Source organism: Pecten maximus, chromosome 4 (genome assembly GCF_902652985.1).
Source record: "Pecten maximus chromosome 4, xPecMax1.1, whole genome shotgun sequence".
Lineage (NCBI taxonomy): Eukaryota > Metazoa > Mollusca > Bivalvia > Pectinida > Pectinidae > Pecten > Pecten maximus.
Genome location: NC_047018.1, coordinates 18,419,616 through 18,439,251, shown reverse-complemented (window position 1 = coordinate 18,439,251; position 19,636 = coordinate 18,419,616). Strand labels below are relative to the sequence as shown.

Here is a 19,636-nt window from a genome sequence, read left to right as displayed (position 1 = left end):
GTTTGATAACCTAATTCCCATTAATAATAAGGAGTCTAATATCATGGAGTAATCCACATCAAAATATTAAGGATAGTCTGAATCACATGGATAGAAGGGAATGATGGAATTCAACAGTAGAAGCACTTAAGATTTCAGATCAATTTCTCAAAATCTAAAGTTTTAAGCCCGAAAATACAACAAAAAAATTAAATTCATGTATCTGTAGGGTGTAAGATGTCCATACTATGGCAATGCAAGTATACTCAAGGTTTTTTTTTACAGAGACGTATATACTAAATATTAGTATATAGGTCTCTGAATTAACATCGATACTTTTAAAGATTCTGAGCTAAACACAGCATCCCATTATTTCCAGTCACTGGACAATAAGTTCAGGGCAGTATTCTGTAAATGAAGATCTAACTATATAACAAGTTTGGTTAAAATTCACCTTATGTCTTTTTAGCAATGGATATAAATGTAAAACTTTATAAAACACTGTCACAGAAACACTACAGTCTCACTTTGTGACTTCCTCCTACCAACAAGAGGCATTACCACAGGGTGCTCAACTTGTTTATAATGGTGTCAAAGCTGGATATTTATTTTTAGAGTAGGTGTTGTAAACCAATTATCAGATATTTCTCAATGACCAGATGGCTACTGTAAAGTGTACACCAATTCAAAAACAGTTGTATTAAAACTAAAGGTATAAAAACAAGAAGCGTGTATGTTTGTAAACTATAGTTTATTCATTAATATGATTCCAGAAATTATTTACACCTTGCATAATAAAATAGACAAGATACTACTAGTAGTACCATATACTATGAAGTAACCCTGGTAAGTGTTTCAAGAAGGAAGGTATGAAAATAACAGATACTCGACCAATCACACTGTATCTTTACTGGCAAAGTCTGTCACAACAAATCAACTGTCGACTATAAAATCATGACAAATTTCTTGCATTTTCAAAAGTTTTTTAAAACAGATGTCAATCATGGATAGGTTATAGCTTTTCTGAAAGCTAAACAATATTTGTCATGTATTAGTATTTAAGGTAACAACTGGGTGGAACAATGGCTGTAGGTGGAGATATCCTGGACAAGAATCAAATACTGAAAATTAATAATCAAAAAGCTTCAGAAAAAAACAACACAACTTTACTATGATTATCATAACAACCAAGTTGAAAAAAATTAGATCTCCGGACCAATAAAAGACAGGCGACCCCATACTTTCATACTCCTGTAAAATTTTGAGAGGCATATAAAAAGAATAGTCATAATGACTACAGTATGCTTTGTTACACTCAATTCCATGAAACAATTAATCCCATATATCATAATTAAAGTAAAGTTTTCAACAGAAAATTGCAGATCTCCGAAGATGAATTACCGAAATAAACAATGGGCCATAACTACTTAGATGAAAAGCAAACAAGCTTGATACTGTCTTGTTTCATTTGAACATTAGATCTGAAACAATATACAATTTTACATATGCATTGTTCATATACATTTGTAATCTGTTCGTTAGTTAGTACCAGTATCAATAAGTAACACATTAACAGATTTCTGTCTTTCTTATAACTTTTCTATTCATACCCTTTAGCATATTTTCAACTATTATAAGACTTTTGGTTATAAAACGGAAATCTAACCAGTCTCTTAAATTGTTAGTAAGTACTATCTAATATGTGAACCTAAACACTAGTTATCATTCAACAAACAAAACCAGTAAAAATATTTCGACTTGCCAAACATCGAGATACTTTTCATGTGATCAATGATTGTCGAAACGTATTTGTTATTATTTAATATCTTATGTTAGTAGCAACACTTTCAAGATATGTAATGATAAATAATAAAATAATGAATGTTTGACATTCTCTTTCAAAATAAATATTGTATCACCAATAAATTAAAGCCTTCCTGGTATCATTTGATGTTTTAAATTATTTCAAACAGATTAATGTATTTCTGTTATGGGTATAAATTATAGGTCCGAGAACCTATGGCACAATGTACTACTTAACTGACTAGTTTCACATCAAGACTGAGAACAATAGTCAAGCATTAACCTCGATATGAATTCGGAGAAAATCCAAACAATTTTTTACAAAGTTCCCTCTTTTGAATAATTATGGACCAAGCATGTAATTTAAATGACCTTGAACTTCAGCAAGGCTTTCAGCTTACCTTTGGCATTTAACAAATTCAGATTTTTGCATAACTCTCAAAACACACACTTTGACAGGCTTTTAGGTCAAAGCATGGAGGACACAATTATGACATAACACCAATGTCCAGTTAAACGATTTCTGATTGGTTCAGCAGAAGATCAAAGAAAACACCAGTGACCAAAGCAAATATATAATATGCGAATTCAATGGTTTACACCCCAATTATGCGATATACATGTATACAAATATCATATGCAGCAATTTATCAAAATACCCTCAGCAATTATAAATGTACCGAGTTGTGGTTGGACAGACAGATAATTCATGATGTTATCAATTTGGGTTTTAAGTGACCAGAGCCGATCTTAACTACCTATTGTCAGAATAAGGAATTGGACCCCGTGTCCTCATTATTTTAGGAATGCATGTTGGGGATTTCCTACATTCTTATACCCTAAAAATTGTTTACATGCAACCAAATCCTTTAAACTACCTGGTACATTAAAGTTATTCACTCCTACAATTTCACAGGTAATGCAACTGTAAAGTGGTACCAAGCAAATCATTAATGTCGGCCTACCATGTCCAGAACTGATAACACATGACAATTGACAACATCATTTCAGCACCATCTGTAAATACAAGCCCTGAGGTTTTCTTTCTGGTCTTCAAGAAGGTATAATAGATGTACCTGGATATCTTAAGTGTAAGTAATTTTTTAGCTCATCAAGAAAATGTTAAAATTCAGAATATAAGCAATATTGTGACTGTTTTCATTAACATGTGTTAATAATACTACTAAAAAAATAAAGGTATGGAAATATCAGATCATAAGTGGCACTTCTTGAAAAAGAAAGAAAAAGAATGGTTTGATAAAGGAAGTATTCAATAAAGGTACATGACACTGTATGTAAAAAGAAACTGTGTGTTTAGTTTTCACATTTTCACATCTTTTACACATGTGAAGCTGTGAGACTCTGGAAATACAATCTGCTGCATTAGACAAAACATAAAAAGCATGTAACATACATATGTATATATGTTTACATTATAAGCAAAATATGTAATGATGGTTTTAAAATGATTTCAAAACAAAAATAAAATAGAAAGCAGGGGATTAATCATAGAATATACAATATTCTCATTTAGCACAATACTTTTAGAAACAAAAAGATACGTTCCAACCCAAAACCAACGAAAAAAATGTATATCCTAAAATAGAAACCAAATTAATAGTCTAATCCGCTAATCATTTACCCATTGGGAGAAAACAAAGGTAAAACAGGTATCATCTAGGAAATTGATATCTTGATTGATAACTTTGAATGGTTTAATAAACTTCCAAACAATATATATTTTATGGAATGGTCCCACAACATCATTTGATGAAGATCTAAAGCCCTGTAGTTTGATTGAAGATATGCTAATCACAACAGTCACAATATCTGGTACCAGCCCCCTCCCCATATTATTATGACAACTCAGATTCCTCTAATCAGCACTTTGGCACTAGGACTTAAATCCATTTGGGTTTTGTGACTGCCATCGCCATAGATCTTCACCTGTAAAACATGAAACATAAAAACAGGTAAACAGCATCATAAGTAATGAACATTCAGGTAAACAAAATCAATATACAGGTAAACAAAATGAACATACAGGTAAACAGTGTCAACATACAGGTAAACAGTGTCAATATACAGGTAAACAGTGTCAATATACAGGTAAACAGTGTCAATATACAGGTAAACAGTGTCAATATACAGGAAAATTAGTTTAAACTTTATTTCTTTTCTTGATACAGAACATGATATTCAAGTAAGATAGAAAAAGAAATAGGATTCAGATACAATTATAGCCACTGTTTATTTATTTATTTACTTTACCAACTGTACACCACCTAATATGTTTTCTAATTAATTATAATAGGCCCTCAGTGAATTAATTATCAACCGAGGGGATCGTTTTCACGAAGATAACGATATTTTTAGTTGTTTACCTACTAAATTTGCGCAACTGTTCCATGTTCTATGTCTATATGTGATCATTTGTAATTTACTTGTGTCTTGATAAAAGGGCAGATTGCCTCAAAAATTTGACAATTTACTTGTCTACTGTCGTTATTGCTACATGATCAATTATCTATTTCCAGTAATACGCATCAAGCGAACATCTGTTTGGTAGGATCCAGTACCTATGTTGGAACATACCGTCGTTATAACGAATAAATCTTGCCTTAGTTGATATGATGGGATGACAAAATGAATTAGCCTTAAAACAAAAGTTAACTGCAAAGAATTTGTTTCAAGACTTATTCAATTAATCATCGCATGGACAAACATACAATCAAATATGCAAGCATGCACTCCTTATCTTTTAATATCAACCATACCTGTTTGTGTCCAAAGTGCATGTTCACAACTGTGAAACTACTAAGTACTTACACATTTCATCAAGACCCCTTGTGGCCTTCCATCCAAGTTCTTTCTCAGCTAGTTCTGCATTTGCATAACAAGAACCTACATCACCAGGTCGTCGAGGGCAGATTTTGTGAGGCACCTGGAGGATAAATATCTTAATTTACTAACTGATAATAAACTCAATACTAAAATCAAGATTAATATTAACACAAACTATTTTATATTAAAACGTAGAGGTCAGTCAGGAATATCACTCTGAAGGATCAATACATCAATGATTTGTAAATGACTTTGTGTCTATTCTCCAACTCTGCTTCTGAGCTTACACAAGTTCAGGACATCACAGTATCAATGCTTAAATTCGACAGAAATACTTTTTAAAAATTCCATTTGACTGTTTAGATTTGAAAAAAACAACTTAAATACAAATTAAAACTCTTAGGAATTTAATATTTACACATCTACTGAGTTTTCCACATGTATCCTCTTTTAGGGTATGTATCCCCTTTTAGGAGATACCCTTATGATCATTATGCAGATATGAACCATACAGGAGGTTTGTTGCATGATATTCAAACCAATAAGAGTGTACATGCACATCACGGGACAGTCAGGGATCTCATCTTCCTGAGAATCATAAACCGCCCTGATTCGGGATTGAACCACACATCTCAGATCTTCACACGAGATTGTGTTGGTCCAATGCTTTACATGTCTCAACTCTATAGTAAAGATATACTAACTTGTCTCTACTGAGTGACCCATCACAGCCCTCATGTCTCAACTCTACAGTAAAGATATACTTACTTGTCTCCACTGAGTGACCCATCAGAGCCCTCATGTCTCAACTCTACAGTAAAGATATACTAACTCTACTGAGTGACCCATCACAGTCCCTCATGTCTGAACTCTACAGTAAAGATATACAAACTTGTCTCTACTGAGTGACCCATCAGAGCCCTCATGTCTCAACTCTACAGTAAAGATATACCTAACTCTACTGAGTGACCCATCACAGTCCCTCATGTCTCAACTCTACAGTAAAGATATACAAACTTGTCTCTACTGAGTGACCCATCACAGCCCTCATGTCCCAACTCTACAGTAAAGATGTACAAACTTGTCTCTACTGAGTGACCCATCACAGTCCCTCATGTCCCAACTCTACAGTAAAGATATACTAACTCTACTGAGTGACCCATCACAGCCCTCATGTCTGAACTCTACAGTAAAGATATACTAACTCTACTGAGTGACCCATCACAGTCCCTCATGTCCCAACTCTACGTAGATACATTCTCTACTGAGTACCAAGCCTCATGTCAACTACGTAAAGACTTAGTACTCTACTGAGTGACCCATCACAGCCCTCATGTCCCAACTCTACAGTAAAGATATACTAACTCTACTGAGTGACCCATCACAGCCCTCATGTCCCAACTCTACAGTAAAGATATACTAACTCTACTGAGTGACCCATCACAGCCCTCATGTCCCAACTCTACAGTAAAGATATACCTAACTCTACTGAGTGACCCATCACAGCCCTCATGTCCCAACTCTACAGTAAAGATATACTAACTCTACTGAGTGACCCATCACAGCCCTCATGTCCCAACTCTACAGTAAAGATATACCTAACTCTACTGAGTGACCCATCACAGTCCCTCATGTCCCAACTCTACAGTAAAGATATACCTAACTCTACTGAGTGACCCATCACAGTCCCTCATGTCTCAACTCTACAGGTAAAAGATAGTACTAACTCTACTGAGTGACCCATCACAGTCCCTCATGTCCAACTCTACAGTAAAGATATACCTAAACTCTACTGAGTGACCCATCACAGTCCCCTCATGTCTCAACTCTACAGTAAAGATATACCTAACCTACTGAGTGACCATCACAAGTCCCTCATGTCCCCAACTCTACAAGTAAAGATATACCTAACTCTACTGAGTGGACCCATCACAGTCCCTCATGTCTCCAAACTCTACAGTAAAGATATACCTAACTCTACTGAGTGACCCATCACAGTCCCTCATGTCTGAACTCTACAGTAAAGATGTACAAACTTGTCTCTACTGAGTGACCCATCACAGTCCCTCATGTCTCAACTCTACAGTAAAGATATACCTAACTCTACTGAGTGACCCATCACAGTCCCTCATGTCTCAACTCTACAGTAAAGATATACCTACTCTACTGAGTGACCCATCACAGTCCCTCATGTCTGAACTCTACAGTAAAGATGTACAAACTTGTCTCTACTGAGTGACCCATCACAGTCCCTCATGTCCCAACTCTACAGTAAAGATATACTAACTCTACTGAGTGACCCATCACAGCCCTCATGTCTCAACTCTACAGTAAAGATATACTTACTTTTTTACCAGAAGCTTTTTCGAAGGCTTTCACCATATCTAACACAGATAAACCATTTCCTGTTCCTAGGTTGTAGAGCTGAAAATGAATAAACAGCTTTTTGTTACAAGAATACAGATATGGTTTTAATTTCCTTTTGACAAAGTATTATAATTACTCCATGTAATGAATATAATTTCCCTTTGACAAAGTATTATAATTACTCCATGTAATGAATATAATTTCCCTTTGACAAAGTATTATAATTACTCCATGTAATGAATATAAATCCTATCAAGCTTTCAAAAGAAATCATTGAGGAGGTAGACATCATTAACGTTACCATATCATGTCATATTTCCATACCTTACATCCACAATTCTCCTCAAGTTTCTTTTGAGCGGCTACATGTCCCAAAGCCAAGTCCACAACATGGATGTAGTCTCTCACCCCTTGAAACAAACAGAAAATAAAATGTTACCTAAAAGTATTGTAAGGAATACTAAATGAGTGGAAATTAGGCAGCCTCACTAGTCAAATACATATATATGGACTGACACATCAGTTTTTTATCTAAACAAGAGGCACATTGGCCTTAACGGTCACCTGCATTTTACTCAAATGACATAAGAATGTTTGCTATATTTTTTGTGGCAACTTTGAACAGAAAAATTATCTTCTTGTGCAACTTTTTTCTGCAAAACCACCGCAAATCACACTTCTGAAATGATACAGATGCACAAGAAAAGGTCTTGGAATATCTTAAATACCTGTTCCATCGGGTGTGTCATAGTCACTGCCATAAACACTCAACTCCTTTCGTTTGCCCACAGCTGTCTGTGCTATGTAGGGCATGAGGTTGTTGGGGGGTCCTTGTGGATCTTCTCCAATGGTGCCAGACTTGTGGGCTCCCACAGGATTAAAATAGCGTAGCAATACAATGTTCCATGTCTGAAGTAGATCATGTCAGGATTTATATGCCTTAGCAAAAACACTGAACACCACACCCAATTGTTGTTTTAATAACCGTTCTTTATTAAATCTGAATCTCTCTAAACTTGTTTTAAATGATTGTTTGATCAATATATAATTTATTGACTGTTATTTAGTTACTTCTTATATTTGTAGATATTTATGCAAAAATCAGTCATTTCAGATTAATTTTATCATTAATCTTATCTCAAATGAGGTTCTAATGTTGTGATTGGTCAGATTTAGTCACATGAAACAATATTGAAACCTGGAATGACCATGAGTCTAACAAGCAATGTTATTGGAAGATCAACATAAACAGCTACAGTAGTCATGTCAGGCTACCTAAAGTTGCTCTCTGAATCATAAATTCCTTCCCAATAATCTGATGTTCAACTTCTACTGACTTATGGTATCTCTACTGACCTTTAACTTTTATTATTGTAATTTGTAGTGAGAGTTCTTACATCTAATGATTCTTAATCAGCACAATCTAATAAAGTAATGACATACAGTCATGCATAGAATTCAGCTTAATCCTTAGACATAAACTGACTTGAGCTGTCAACCTCGTGGATTTATTTTTTAGCCATTTATTTATTCACAGGGTCAAAATTGATAAATTCATGCTGGAAACTTCTTTTCTTTATTACAAACCGGGGTATGATGATTTTTAACACAGGAATCAAATGCAGTATTCTATCAACTTACAGGGTCTGACGTTGAAAGGTCGCGGAGAATTTCTTCAATGAAAAACTTGGTTTTGCCATATGGATTTGTACATCCTCCTACAGGGTGTTTTTCATCAAGAGGAAGATACTGTGGTGTGCCATATACTGTCGCTGAACTTGAGAATATCAGATTCTTCAGATTGTTCTCTTTCATTACCTGACAAAATCAATTGTTTCCATTAATATCTGGTCATGGACAAATGAAATAATAAAATCCACAAATATTTCAAACTAAAAACATTTGAATTATAACAAACTTGAATATTTTGGTATTGGGTACAGAATTCAAATTGAAGGCTTTTGCATAGGTGACACTTTGACCATTAATGTTTGCACCAGTCATCAGCTACAATATGATATGAAAGCAGAACAGGTTTGTGCAATGTTAAAACTGTACTATTGTGCTTTAAATTCACCAGGAAAAAGTATTCTTGTTACTGGCACTTACCTCAAGGAGATTCATTGTACCTCCAACATTAGTTTTATAGTACAACAATGGCAGCTCACAGGATTCACCTACAGCCTTGAGGCCCGCAAAATGGATGACACTGGTGAATTTATGCTACATGAAAGAGAAAACAGCATAGGGTATATAAAATCAATTTTGGATCACTGATCATAAAATAATCATGAAGTTAAGTAAACTGTATATGTATATAATCATGAAGTTAAGTAAACTGTATATGTATGTAAATAAAAATAAAACATGTTACATCCTATTACAATGACCAAAGGGTGATAACTCTATATACTGGGTGTCTTACACCTGATCATAGTACATGATATTCTGTCACCCTAAGAAATTGTGTTTAGACTTTTGGCGGTTGAAATTTACTTGAAAGAGTATCTTCAGCATTGTGACTTAGAATCTGATGCATGGAAGGAGTGCTAATCTCCAGTCCCGATATCATACCTTTTTGAAGAGATCACGGAGAGCCTCCTTGTCCAGCAAGTCGACGGTGTAGGCTGGTATCACCTTACCAGTGATCGCCTCCACTCGCTTCATACTCTCTACATAAATCAATAATGATCGATGAGGCCATAACAATAGCATGACATGTACATATTCATGCATTTATTATGTCACAAAAAGCCAATCATTTGCTTAAATTGTTTTAGGAAATGGCCATTTGCATCACAAATGACCTCTGTTATATAATCTATAAATTATACTAGCACAGATTCATATACAATAGTCTAATGTCACAAAAGTGATACTGACTTCATGTGTATATCATTATCACAAAATATTAACCAGACACATGAAGGCTCTTGTCAAATTTCAAATTTAAAATTCCACCTACCCATGCTAGCATTGACAAGGTTGTCCAAAGCAACCACAGAATAGCCAGCAGCAACCAGCTCAACCACAGAGTGTGATCCCACAAACCCCGCCCCTCCTGTCACTAGTACACAGTTAGCCATGTCCTGAAAAACAAAAGATCAAATTCTACGATATGTATATACTGACAAACCAAATTTAATCCAGACTTTTGTTAGGAACGGTAGGTCCCCAAGCTTACAGTGCAACTATGAACTGTAGAGAAAACTGGTGTAGTGTATCTCACCAGTCTTCTCTAGAAGACTAATGAAGTGCTTCCGTATCAAAAAACCCAGCAGTGCAGCGATTACTCACTTTTTGTGGCTTTACATTGTGGGGTTCAGGATCAAACAGTCTGCTCTCTGACTCTCCGCAGAATGATTATGAGTTTCAACCAAGGGAGATAACTCCCCTGATTTTCACTACAATACAGCAGGAACAAGACCCAGGGCCTGGTCGTTTATGTGGACAAACCAATTTGTATGTATTAAATGTAATATTTAAGGCATATATCTTGATTGACCTACAGATGTTCATGTAGGCCTTGAGCTTCTTTGTCAAAGCTCGTCTGAAAACAACAAATATCACCAGGCCTGTCCTTATTTCATAACCGAACAACTGTGGTCCAAATGTCCAAAAGGTCCAATTGTTTGGACCATGATAAACGATAACATCCACATATTTTGTATAGATGTCACACAGATCCTCCGTATTTTGAAAATGTCACACTGATCCTTAATGCAATGTACATAAATACACAATAAATATACAAAATGTAGCAATAATATGGGTACTTCCTCATAAAGGGCAATAACTCTGTATAATAGAGAGCTTGAGGCAGTGATTTGTGTTAAGTAACCAAAAATATAAAACCGCCCATGTATCTGATATTACAGGGCCGGGCTTAAGAACGACGGTTGCGCATATATTGAACTAATTTAGATTGTCTCCACTGTCTTATCATTTATGCTAAATTTAGTAACACATTCTAAAACACGTGTATGCAGACGTGCATGCGCGTGTGCATGAGCAATAATATCACAGGTGTTTGGCGCGAAGGTCAATGTCTCTCTGGCGTTGTTAAGGCCAATACTACGTTAACATACACATACAACACAGATATATACTTTTCTTTAAATACTTTTCTTCTTGGTAAAGCAGGACGTTGAAAGGACTTGTGATTACATTCCACGTTGACCGGCTTACTCTGAATACGAAACTATTCACAAAAAGTGTCCGTGAAAGTCTTCCATCGGAAAAATATTCATATTTGAATCATTATATATTCCTTTATTATCTATCATTTTTTCATCGTCATTTGCTATCTTTGAGTGTGCTATTTTTCTTAAAAAAATAATACTAAACAGTGGCTATTTGTAAACAAACTAGTCCGAGTCTTTAAAATGTTTTAAATTCAATGGACAGTTCATTGGAGAAAAGCGTCTGCATTACTACGACTCGACGTAGAATTCACACAAATTGGTTTACATCCTGACATCTGTATTTTATCTTTATTTTACCTCATAGTCTTGAAATCTTGTGTAAAAGTAGGATGGGATGCGACGGAGGTACCATTCCTAGGCGAGACGAATTAGTCAGGGTTAAGAAGAAAGCCGAACAGGTAATCACTATACTGTTTTCGAGCGATCGCGACAAGAAAGCCAAAAAGATCAAAAAGGTTCCAAGATCATCTGCCACATAATTTTTATTATTTGTCGAACTTTGAACAAATAACAAAAATGTAAATATCCGATATTAGACGTAAAAAATCACGATATGTTAATATCCGATAATAAACGTAAAAAAAACACACGATAATACGGATATGACTAACAAAGTATATTGATAAAACAATAAAAAAGTATGTAAGTTCATGAAATGTAACACCACTTAAACAATATTTTCCCCTGACACACTACTTACAATTATAAACCATATCTTACGCTAGTTACTCATTATTAAAATGTTGAATATTGCTAATGTATTGAATATAATATGTAGCATCTTAATTATAAGGGGATAGGTTTTAATTATAGAGAGCTCGAGTGTTCATGCTGATAAGGTTGCCTTCTAGCTTCAAACTAGGGGAATTTCCCTTAAGCTCAGTCAGCAGATTGGTATACCAGTAAGTGGAGGGTTGCGGGGTTGATCCCCAATGCACAAAATAGCTACTCACAGTAACTTGTTTTATCTGTTACATTTTGGTGCCATTGATCCACTCCAATTGCAAGCTATAGGAGAATGAAATGCTTTGTTGGAGATAGAACTTTAAATTGTGGATTTAAATTTGAAAAAGGTAGGGGAGTAGTATGGCATGTTTTGATTGTAAATAGTGTACATAGTGATAAGGTCACCTTTAGCTCAGTAGGTAGAGTGGTGGACCAGAAAGCTGAGGGTTACGGTTCGATTCATGGTAGAGGCACATGTACACTACTCGCTTTCTTGTTACACATGTATATTAAAGTAACAGTAACATATCATAATGTGACTTGTTTTAATTGATAAACATAAAATCTCAAATGCTTTTAAATATGTTTGAAAGTACTGCAGCATTCAACATATCAAAATTTAAATGTAAATGGGGTGTGTTCACATGTTACCTTAGCAGATACGTACATGTATTATATTTCCAGTACACGACATGTACATGTACCGTATGAAATATAAAAGCTATGTATCTAGATAATAAAAAAAACCATTATTCTAGTATTTAGAATTCAGTGTTCTGAAAAATGGTAAGAAGTGTATACTCTTAATCACCTCTTTCAGAAAGATAAAGTTGCTGAACTTGATGCCAAGTGGAAACGCTGTGCAATTACACAAGAACCATTGCGTCAACCTATCATGGCTTGTGAGCTTGGAAAGTAAGTGGCCTTGTCATTAGTATCTCAGAATTAATCAACTTAAAAACTTAACTGGGAGAGTATCAAGAAATGGCATAGTGCCATCTTTTTCTTCTTCACAGGTGAACTTGATGCTGTACCCTTGTTTGATTCTACTTTATCTTTACTATTTCGTCACACTATTTTTGAACTTGGTGTCAATATAGGATCATGATTAAGACGAAACATCCTTCAGAGTAGATCAAATCTTTAACCCTCTCTGACACTACATAAGACATTGCTAGTACGCTTCACATCATTGGTCATAATTAGTCTGATGAAGGTGACACGTGTAGTCATCAAAACGTCACACTCTTAAATACAAAAAATGTATCATATTGGTTGTGTCATAAACCTTCTACATATCAACTTAAATACATTGTAATGCATATATCAACTTACTTGTTTTCCAAAACCATGAAATTTACATTCTCACATGAAAGTCAGTGCATGGTAAGCTTTTACAAAATCATTCAGGATAATGATTTACAATGTACAATTCAGTATTTTTAATAGGGTTTAAATCTGAATGTTATTTAAAGAATGGAATGGTTGCATTGTATCTCTTCTTCACCAGGTTGTACAATAAAGAATGTGTTTTGGAACTTTTGCTTGACCGAACCAAGTTTGAATGTGCATCCAGCTTTTCTCATCTTCGAGGATTCAAGGTAATGAAGTTAATGACTAAGAATTTATCATCAAATTAAGCTATTACATGTAAGTATGATACATAGATGGTGAAAGTGTACTACCTGTATAACTCATTTGTTGTGAGATATATTGTTCTTTAAGTGTAAAATAAATTAACATTGTACGTATACATTATTGAAAAATGTATTCTGGAAATGTCAAGAACTACCAGCTAGTTGCATTTGTTTTCTTAAAAAAAATATTCTTGGCCTGATCAGAGCACCTCTGTAACTGTGATATTGAATTAACTGTAATGTGATTGGATAGCATGATATACAATGTATATTACATATATCATGTTCAATGATAGAGCCATTGACATGAGAGTTATATGCCATATTTAATGTTCTGTACATGTTGATACATAGGATCTTAAAGAGCTGAATTTGACAGAAAATCCAGCATATGAGAAACCTAAGAATGAGAAGGGAGATGGCTACATTGATACAAACATTGCTCCTTACATCTGTCCAGTTGTTGGTATAGAGATGAACGGTAAACACAGGTGAGTGTGATCACATCTGGCCCAGAAACATTCTTAAGACTCTTTATGTAGAAAAGTAATAACATTGAAAATGTTTTGCTTGCTTTAGGTACCTTCAATCTTGACAGTTATTTTGTTTCATGGCCATTGTTTCCCTGGTGATAAAAAAAGAATTACCTGTATGTGTTTCCTAGAAAAAAAAGATTTCCAGGTAAAGTGTGATGAAAAATATCACTAAATTCAAGACATTGTTGGTAGCATTGCTCAATTCATTATTATGGAAAAAAAACTCCCCCTATACAAGTCAGTGTTAAATTTTAGCAAAAACAGCTATTTCAGTATTTCAAGAATAAGACACTTTCACCTATGTTTCATGTATATTCAAATTGTTAAAAAGGAAAAAAAGGAAACAATTTGGTACCTGTGTCTATATACTGTTTGGAAATACACCAACTCAAGTAAGATAAACTTGAAAGCCAATCACCCCTCATTGAAATACCTCAATTAAAGCACTAGCTAAAGCAAGCAGTATTGGTTAATGGTCTTCCAATATTTTTATGTTGATAAACAATTGCAAGTACTGAATTTTTAGCTCACCTGCCCGAAGGGCAAGTGAGCTTATGCCGTGGCGCGGCGTCCGTCGTCCGTCCGGCGTCAACTTTCCATTCAAGCAACTTCTTCTCAATAACCAAAAGGCCTAGAGACCTAATATTGGGCCTGTAGCATGCTGGGGTGAAGGGCTACCAAGTTTGTTCAAATGAATGACCTTGACCTTCATTCAAGGTCACAGGAGTCAAAAAGGCTAAAATCTTCAAACGACTTCTTCTCAACAACCAACAGTCCCAGGGAGTTGATATTGGGTCTGTAGCATGCTGGGGTAAAGGGCTACCAAGTTTGTTCAAATGAATGACGTTGACTTTCATTCAAGGTCACAGGAGTCAAAAAGGCTAAAAAAAAATTAGACGACTTCTTCTAAATAGCCAAAAGACCCAGGGACTTGATATTGGGTCTGTAGCATGCTGGGGTGAAGGGCTACCAAGTTTGTTCAAATGAATGACCTTGACCTTCATTCAAGGTCACAGGAGTCAAAAAGGCTAAAATCTTTAAACGACTTCTTCTCAATAACCAAGAGTCCAAGAGGCCTAATATTTGGCCTGTAGCATGCTGGGGTGAAGGGCTCCCAAGTTTGTTCAAATGAATGACCTTGACTTTCATTCAAGGTCACAGGAGTCAAAAAGGCTAAAATCTTTAAACGACTTCTCAATAACCAAGAGTCCCAGAGACCTAATATTTGGCCTGTAGCATGCTGGGGTGAAGGGCTCCCAAGTTTGTTCAAATGAATGACCTTGACTTTCATTCAAGGTCACAGGAGTCAAAAAGGCTAAAATCTTTTAAACGACTTCTTCTCAATAACCAAGAGTCTCAGGGAGTTGATATTGGGTCTGTAGCATGCTGGGGTAAAGGGCTACCAAGTTTGTTCAAATGAATGACCTTGACTTTCATTCAAGGTCACAGGAGTCAAAAAGGCTAAAATCTTTAAACGACTTCTTCTCAATAACCAAGAGTCCCAGAGACCTAATATTTGGCCTGTAGCATGCTGGGGTGAAGGGCTACCAAGTTTGTTCAAATGAATGACCTTGACTTTCATTCAAGGTCACAGGAGTCAAAAAGGCTAAAATCTTTAAACGACTTCTTCTCAATAACCAAGAGTCCCAGAGAGTTGATATTGGGTCTGTAGCATGCTGGGGTAAAGGGCTACCAAGTTTGTTCAAATGAATGACCTTGACCTTCATTCAAGGTCACAGGGGTCAAAAAGGCTAAAATCTTTAAACAACTTCTTCTCAATAACCAAGAGTCCCAGGGAGTTGATATTGGGTCTGTAGCATGCTGGGGTGAAGGGCTACCAAGTTTGTTCAAATGAATGACCTTGACCGTCATTCAAGGTCACGTCGATCAAGTATGCTTAAATCTTTAAATGACTTTTAGTGAAAAGCCAAAGTGCAGAGAGACATTATATTGGTCCTGTAGCATGCTTTCAAATAACTGCAGGATCCATATATGAAAAGATCACTGCATTGCAGGTGAGCGATTTGGGCCCATTGGGCCCTTGTTTTAGGTTTTCATTATTCAGCAGTTGTTTGTTTGCTTTGTAGATTTTCTGTGTTGTGGAAATGTGGATGTGTTTTATCAGATAGAGCCAATAAAGAGGTTAAAGGTCAGATCTGTCACAAGGTATGTACACTCGTATAATAATTGATTTAATATATTTTAATTTTGCTCGATTTTTATTAGCAAATTCCACAACTTTCAAGAAAAGCTTTCATTTATTATGAACCATTTAACAATGTGTAACCAGCTTGGTTTTGTTTCAGTGTGGAGCTCCCTTCAGCCCTGAAGATATTGTGATACTTAATGGGACAGAGGAAGAAGTCGATGAGTTGTACAAACGTATGGAGGCCAGGAGACTACAAGCAAAACTAGAAAAGGTAAGGTACTAATTTATCTTACTGACCATGGTCAACCTCGTAACCGTTCAAATTCTAATAAACACCAGATGTTATTGTAGTATTCTTTGTTGTTGGATATTTCCTTTTTGGTGATTAAAAACCCATTAAGATATAACAATATTAGACATTATTATGTCACAAAATTAAAAAAAGCATTAAGAGAAACAAGTAAAGTGTTTGAATATTTTGGACCTATGAACACCAGATAGTACACCAGGTATATAGTACACCAGGTATAATACACCAGGTATAGTACACCAGGTATCATACACCAGGTATCATACACCAGGTATAGTACACCAGGTATAGTACACTAGGTATCATACACCAGGTATTGTACACCAGGTATAATACACCAGGTATCGTACACCAGGTATATACACCAGGTATAGTACACCAGGTATAATACACCAGGTATAGTACACCAGATATAATACACCAGGTATATACACCAGGTATAGTACACCAGGTATAGTACACCAGGTATAATACACCAGGTATGGTACACCAGGTATAGAACACCAGGTATAGTACACCAGGTATCGTACACCAGGTATAGTACACCAGGTATCATACACCAGGTATAGTACACCAGGTATAATACACCAGGTATAGTACACCAGGTATAGTACACCAGGTATCATACACCAGGTATAATACACCAGGTATAGAACACCAGGTATAGTACACCAGGTATAATACACCAGGTATAGTACACCAGGTATAGTACACCAGGTATAAGTACACCAGGTATCATACACCAGGTATAGTACACCAGGTATAATACACCAGGTATAATACACCAGGTATCGTACACCAGGTATATACACCAGGTAAAGTTTAAAGGAAGGTAAAGTCCTGTTATGGTAGTACTAACCCTCTGTTTGTTTTGTAGAAATCTAAGAAGGCACAGAAACACAAAGTACCAGAGGCAGCTGCTGGATCAGCTAGCCAGGAGTTTGGTAAGTTACAAAAGTGATAGATTGACTGTGGATAACTGTAATATTATGATAGTATTTTATAACATCAGGGAATGGGTTGAAACAAATAAAGATGATATACATTGTGTAATATTATGCAGAAATGGTAAAAATCAGAAATGTTTGCCATATGTAAAACCTTAGTTAAGAATTTGGAGGAATGTTTGGATTATTATGAGACCAGGAAAAAATAAATATTATACTTACGTACAGTTTGCAAGGTCCTGTCAGTGACACTTCACCACAGCAGACTGAATTTTAGACGGGGATTCCATGGAAGTGGTAGTGTCACAAGTGGGACCTGAAGTAAAGAGAATTTTAAACACACCTACTGTAAAACTGTAAACTGCAAATGAAGGAACATATGTATAGGCACCGTCGAGTTGAGAAACTCATATTTATGAAATATTCTCTATGCAGAACATGAAAATCAACCAGAAAACCAGAATTTATCAGAAATTTTAGTTTGTTTTTTTCCCCCAAGTTGAAATATATTTTAATTTCCATTAACTGTTACAGAATCGGCAACAGCAAGTAAATTGTCCAGGATTGAACCTGGGACATCACAGAATGGTTTGACCAATGGAACCTCATCACACATTTCCAAATTGGCCAATGGGAAAGCAGATTCCAGATCAAGGCGTATGAATGGAAAAACTGAAGAAGCAAAAAAGCCAAAAAATGGTGGCAGTGTTCAAGATAACCCCAAAGCAAGCAAAGTGTATAAATCACTGTTTACAACAAGTGACTTGGCAAAAAACCAACAAAATGCACACTGGGTTACATTCAATCCACAATATAACTAGACAAGTTGAGCGTGACAGGTTGAGAAATTCACAGAAAATTTGGATTTAATCTATTTAAACATCATATTTTGTAGAAAAGATTATATTTGATATGTTGTACCAACATAGCATCCAAAGAATTGATGCTGCCAATTTCATTCTGGAATCTAAACATTGGCGTTTTCATTGCAGCATAATCGAAAGGGAGACAAACGTCTTATTACATAGCCATGTTGTTTTCACAACTGTAAATATATGACCAGAATAATAAGTTTTTATCAGGGAAAGTTCGTTCTGGACCCTTCACAATATTTATTTACTGCTTTACTATGTATATTTTGTATTTCTGAAAACTGACAAAAATAAATAACTTTTAACTTCAATATTTTTTCTGTTTATATTTTGTTGTCTTTTCCTGTGATTGTAGTCTTGTCAAAGCTACTATGACCAGTGCCGTTGTATAATAACACACAGGGCAGAAACAAGACAAGTACAACAGATAGATTATACTATCCAGATTCATGCAGGCATGCATATTGTATAGAGCTAAACAGCTATATACATAATTTAAATTTAGGTAATATTTTGAATGTTTGAAAACCTATCAAACAAGATGAATGAAGCGACCGGTTGGGTACAGCTTCGCTCCCAATGTCTGGCTGTGAGTGACTGGACATAATATATTTAATATGTTTATAGACATGATCAGTTTCGACTTAGAGTTAAAGCTCATCAGAGGTGCTAAGTTGAGTCAAATTGTCAGTATATTCCAGATAATCATTCCTGAATACCATCACTAAATGTAGTGGTAATCAAATCCTGTTTGGTCAACACTAAACCTACAGACACACATGGCTACCTACACTTCACCTCTCATCAGCATTGCAAAATGTCTCGTCCATTCAGCCAATTCATCCAGCTCAACTGTATCTGCTCTACATCTGCAGACTTTGAAAGACATGCTCACAAAGCAGTACAACACTACACAAGAAGAATATCTTATTGACCTCTTGAGAAACTTTCTGTAGCACGCTCCAAAAACCGATGGGACCTGCACCTAATGTACATGTTAAAAGGTTAAACAATACTGTAGGACCAACTTGAGTGGGGGCGACTTATATTGGGCGTACTTGAGTAGGGCCGACTTGAGTAGGGCCTGCTTGAATGGGGGTGACTGCAATGTGGGCAACTTGAATGGGGCCGTTAGTCAGATGTAAAAGTAGCCCAAGTTTCCTCTGGCCCTGACACCATGTCCTACACCAGACATGGTGTCAGGGCCAGAGGAAACTCGGGCTAATGTTAAAGGTGTTATTTGAAATAATACAAGAACAGA

General features: G+C 35.7%; 2 protein-coding genes across 5 annotated transcripts; one reads left to right on the top strand and one right to left on the bottom strand.

Moving 5' to 3' along the window:
* Positions 1 to 711: 711 nt before the first annotated feature.
* Positions 712 to 11,210, bottom strand: LOC117325414 (UDP-glucose 4-epimerase-like). Of its 3 annotated transcripts, none has more exons than XM_033881594.1 (10): positions 11,103 to 11,210; positions 9,959 to 10,082; positions 9,568 to 9,665; positions 9,103 to 9,216; positions 8,635 to 8,811; positions 7,722 to 7,902; positions 7,318 to 7,403; positions 6,973 to 7,050; positions 4,612 to 4,726; positions 712 to 3,729 (listed from the first exon to the last, which is right to left on the bottom strand). In XM_033881594.1, exons 2-10 carry the CDS (start codon positions 10,077 to 10,079, stop codon positions 3,677 to 3,679), a joined length of 1,023 nt encoding a protein of 340 aa, XP_033737485.1. In that variant the 5' UTR covers positions 10,080 to 10,082; positions 11,103 to 11,210; the 3' UTR covers positions 712 to 3,676. The 3 variants fall into 3 exon arrangements, with proteins under 3 accessions (XP_033737485.1, XP_033737487.1, XP_033737486.1); XM_033881596.1 differs by having other exon boundaries at positions 11,117 to 11,167; XM_033881595.1 differs by lacking the exon at positions 11,103 to 11,210 and adding an exon at positions 10,291 to 10,512.
* Positions 11,211 to 11,389: 179 nt separating this feature from the next.
* LOC117325415 (replication termination factor 2-like) lies at positions 11,390 to 18,688 on the top strand. 2 transcript variants are annotated; one of them, XM_033881597.1, is made up of 8 exons: positions 11,390 to 11,596; positions 12,745 to 12,839; positions 13,435 to 13,525; positions 13,916 to 14,052; positions 16,185 to 16,263; positions 16,404 to 16,517; positions 17,434 to 17,500; positions 18,038 to 18,688. In XM_033881597.1, the coding sequence occupies exons 1-8, from the start codon at positions 11,528 to 11,530 to the stop codon at positions 18,322 to 18,324; spliced, it is 939 nt and encodes a 312-aa protein (XP_033737488.1). In that variant the 5' UTR covers positions 11,390 to 11,527; the 3' UTR covers positions 18,325 to 18,688. The 2 variants fall into 2 exon arrangements, with proteins under 2 accessions (XP_033737488.1, XP_033737489.1); XM_033881598.1 differs by lacking the exon at positions 11,390 to 11,596 and adding an exon at positions 11,959 to 12,271.
* Positions 18,689 to 19,636: the final 948 nt, after the last annotated feature.